At 33.6% G+C, this 4020-nt stretch overlaps 1 protein-coding gene across 1 annotated transcript; it reads right to left on the bottom strand.

The window, feature by feature from the left end:
* Window positions 1-348: 348 nt before the first annotated feature.
* On the bottom strand, window positions 349-1738 carry LOC110720983 (fatty acid desaturase 4, chloroplastic-like). Its single transcript, XM_021900093.1, has one exon. The coding sequence runs from the start codon at window positions 1437-1439 to the stop codon at window positions 513-515; it is 927 nt and encodes a 308-aa protein (XP_021755785.1). The 5' UTR covers window positions 1440-1738; the 3' UTR covers window positions 349-512.
* Window positions 1739-4020: the final 2282 nt, after the last annotated feature.

Here is a 4020-nt window from a genome sequence, read left to right as displayed (position 1 = left end):
ATTTTAAGAAAATATTTTAACAGAAAAGAATGTGACAATAGATACTAGAGAAATTTTTCTATGTGAATGTGAGGGGAGCTCCAGTTTTTCTTCATGAGAAACACTTTTGTTAATGAATTAATTTTCCCAAAAAAAAAATTAAAAAATAAAAAATATTAGCTTAATTTTATTTTTTGACGGAATTAAAAATATAATTTTACTAATGGTTAAAACGACATAACACTCCATGTAGTCCGTAGTATTGAAACTGATTGACTTTGCTGGTTTCCTAATAAGACTTTGTTCTAAAAATCTCTTACCCATCCTTTGAATAATCGATCTATATATACACACAAAAATTAAAGAATAGTTTGCGTAACGTATGCAAAAAATTTCTTCCATTAAGAATTTCTTGTATACAATAAAATGGAGAAGATGATACTTCACGAATTGTTGTACAAACTAAAATATATTGGAGAACAAATGTTTAAATAAAAAAAAGTATATGAACAGAAAATATAATAGAAACTTCATCATTGAGGCAAGGAAGAAGGTATAGAAGTCTCCTCAGTCCATTCCAAGCTAGGTTCACTCCAAGACCTTGGCCTAACTCCTAATTGAAAAAATATAACCATTTCAAGTGCTTCAAGAATCTTATTTTCATCTAAAAACTTGTTCCAAATTCCACTTACTATGCAATAGTTACTATTGTAAGGAGAACGATGATGATTAGCATGTTCTAATCGCGACACTAGTACCCCCGAATCTTGTAACGTTACTACAATTGGTGGTAGCTTGCTCTTTGTTGAGTGTGACCATGCATGGAATTGTTGGCTAAACATGATGCAACCCGAGAAGGATCCGACAAATGCGAGTAGGATCGGGTCGTTGAGGACTAGGTTAATGGGTAAAACCGTGAAGGTTATTATTCGGGCTAATGCATGGAGGTTGTTAGCAAATTGGCGCTTTGTGATGGTCCATGGCCATTTGTGGTGCCCTTGGAAGGCATCTATTTGGCCTCCAAATAACGGGGTTGTTGCATCCCCATAGTTGTCTATGCCCCAATGGTAGACTCCGGACCCTAGATCTGCCAAAATGTACCCGACTAAGCCAGATAAAATAGGCTTGGCCCAGATATGGGAATCTGTTGAAGCAGCTACACACTTGGCTAGAGAAACTAGCAAAGTTGTGCACCCACTAGCCAACCAGGCTCTATGGCCCCATGTGGATTTTAAGGCCGGATCATCCGGCCTAGGTCCTTTAGGGGTTATGGGAACTTGAGCCGGTGTAGGAGGAGTAGAACTTGGTTTGACTACTAAACGGGTCGGACCAAGGTTTGGTTTTACCGGGGTGGCGGTGCAACGAACCTGAGTTCGAATGATGTGGATAATTTGGTAGTTTTTGTTAGCATGTTGGTAAGGAGACTTAAAGAGGTTCTTTTGTTGAGGTAAGATTGACATTGGACATTAAGGTAGTATGTAGACTTGCAGGGTGCCCAAGGGGATTAATATGATAGAGGTTGGTATTTTTATAAGTGGACAATATATTTTGTAAATACGTTTACTAGAAAATAATAATTAGAAATATAATAAATAAATGAATGAATGAATGAATGTGGTTGGAGTTGATGAGAAAAGACTTGTGGTGGATGAGAAGATAGAAGAGATAAGTAGTGTGGTATAGAGAAGAGATGCGTGGGACTATTTGGATGCCTCAATTTAGAAACTTTTTGGATGGTGATATGGGGGTCACTTGTTTAATTTAGTTACGACTTATAATCATGTCAATTAGTTAGTAGAGTACTTCGTATTAATTAGTAAGTCATATTTGATATTTTGGTATCAAAGCTTGATCTTATTTCGATTGAAAACTATTTGGATTCATTAATTATTAAAAATACGTGGGGCTATTAGGATGCCTCAGATTACAGGATGGATCATATATACAAGTGTTTTTACTTTTAGGATAAAAAAGATGTTGTTAGAATGTACTTTTTCTGTTTCACAAATATTACAACAAGGATAAAATTATGCATCCCACAACACATTTTATATGTTAAATATCTATAATTAAATAAAAGTAAAAATTATATTAAGTTGATATTGTGAAAGTATTTTACGAGACGAATCTAACAAAATCCTACATAAATTTATTTTACTTTACGTATAAATCATAATTTGTGATCAAACAAGCATGATCCAGTTGTTGTAATATTACAATATAAGTAAAAGAAAAATAAATAAATAAATAAATAAAATCAAAAGTTTTTGTAACTGAATAATGTACTCCGTAATGAGTAGAATTCTAAACACGTATAGAAACTAAATGTGATCAGAAAGAATTGAATATGTAAACGTAATTCTATCTATATTATGTGGATGTCAACAATCGTAGTTGGTGAAAGTTTTACACGATGGTACTAAAGGCATGAGTTCAAAACCAATATATTGTATACATCATAATCCCTTTATGGCTTTTTCTCCAACAAATTAATTTAAAAAAAAAAAAAAAAAAAAAAAGCTGTATCAAGGGTCACAGATAGAAGGAATCAAGGAACAAGCTCAAAGAATTAGGATGTATTCTGAACTCATTTCTTTTATCCTAATTATTTTCCTCCACAAATTTACAAGTATTGCATTTGGCAATTCAGCTTGTCAAAAATTAAAGGTAGAAAAGAAAAATGATACTTATACGGAATTGGTTGTCATTCTTATCAACTAGCTCCTCTTTGTTAGAAAGGAGCTGGTGTGCTAAAATAGGCAAATAGCCGTATATTCCAAGATGCTACTAAGAACATGAGGCAGATATGAAGTAGCTTATGTTCAACACATTGCTTAGTGCTTACCTTTTTCCTTTTACTTTTCAATTTCGATTCTAATTTTTGGAGCTAACTAGTACTCCTTTTGTCCCTATTATTTGGCCCCATTTGACTTTACACGATTTTTTAGACGCGTTTTAAAACGTATATATCTCCATTTCTATAACTGTAAAAAAATTTAAAAACTTGATATTAATAAAATATCAATTAAGCGAATCCAACAAAATCCCACATAACTATATTATCTCTTATAGATTAATGAAAATCTATATTCAAAGTTATTAAAAGTTGACCCAAAGATTGGCTATGGGGCAAAAAAATAAGGACTGAGGGAGTACTCCATCTATTTCATTAATAATGGACTAATGGTGATGGCTGATAGGCCTGGTGGCTAATTGATTTTTGAGTATATAAGAGACTAATAGACCTAGAAGAATGCTATAAAATACCACGATATGTAACTAAGCTATGTAAGAGTGAGGGTATAAAAACTGTTGATTTGCTACGGGCGTAACTTTGTAGATAGGAAATTTTATGAGCAAGACCTAATTTTCACCTTGACAATCAAATGGTATTTTTGTAAATATGTTACATTGAAGTTTATGTTTTTTTATTAAAAAAATATATATTTACTGTTTGTGGGCCATTGTAATAATGTTGACTGAATTTTTGCAGTTAACGGTGTTACTGTTCGTCTTCTTCTCCACCTTCCTATTCATCTTCTTCTTTCTCTTGTTCTTTTTCCTTCCTCCCACCCACCTCTATCTTCTTCCTCCAATCCACACCCACTTTCATCTTCTTTCCAAGCCATTCGACTCCACGAGCACCACCATTTACAACGGCTTTGCCGCCGAAATTCAACGAAAATCCAAATAACAAAGAGAGAAATAAAAGGGCATGGTTAACCCTAAAGGGTAGGTGAGTTAATCCTCCATTGATTTCGACTTTTGCACCACCAATTCCGGCAGCTTCGCCGCCAAAATTAAACGAAAACCCAAATATCAAAAGGAGAATAAAGGGTATGGTTAACCCTAAAGGGTAGTAAGCTTTCGTTCCTCCATTGATTTCATCTAGCTTGATGTTGTAGTAAATTGCACATTTTTTGCAATTAAAATAGAAGGTTGTAGAAGGAGAGAGAAAATCAAAGGAAAGGGGACAACAACTAACACTATTTAGTTGTCAATTACATAAATACCCCTTAATAAACATGAATTGTTTATCAA

The sequence above is a fragment of the Chenopodium quinoa genome, unplaced genomic scaffold (assembly GCF_001683475.1).
Source record: "Chenopodium quinoa cultivar QQ74 unplaced genomic scaffold, ASM168347v1, whole genome shotgun sequence".
Classification (NCBI taxonomy): Eukaryota; Viridiplantae; Streptophyta; class Magnoliopsida; order Caryophyllales; family Amaranthaceae; genus Chenopodium; species Chenopodium quinoa.
Note: the sequence above shows the minus strand (reverse complement) of the source record. Positions and strands in the feature narration are given on the sequence as shown.

What these genes read in the sequence shown, in the direction of transcription:
- LOC110720983 (XM_021900093.1), bottom strand. Translation starts at nt 1,439, where the DNA reads ATGTCAATCTTACCTCAACAAAAGAACCTCTTTAAGTCTCCTTACCAA.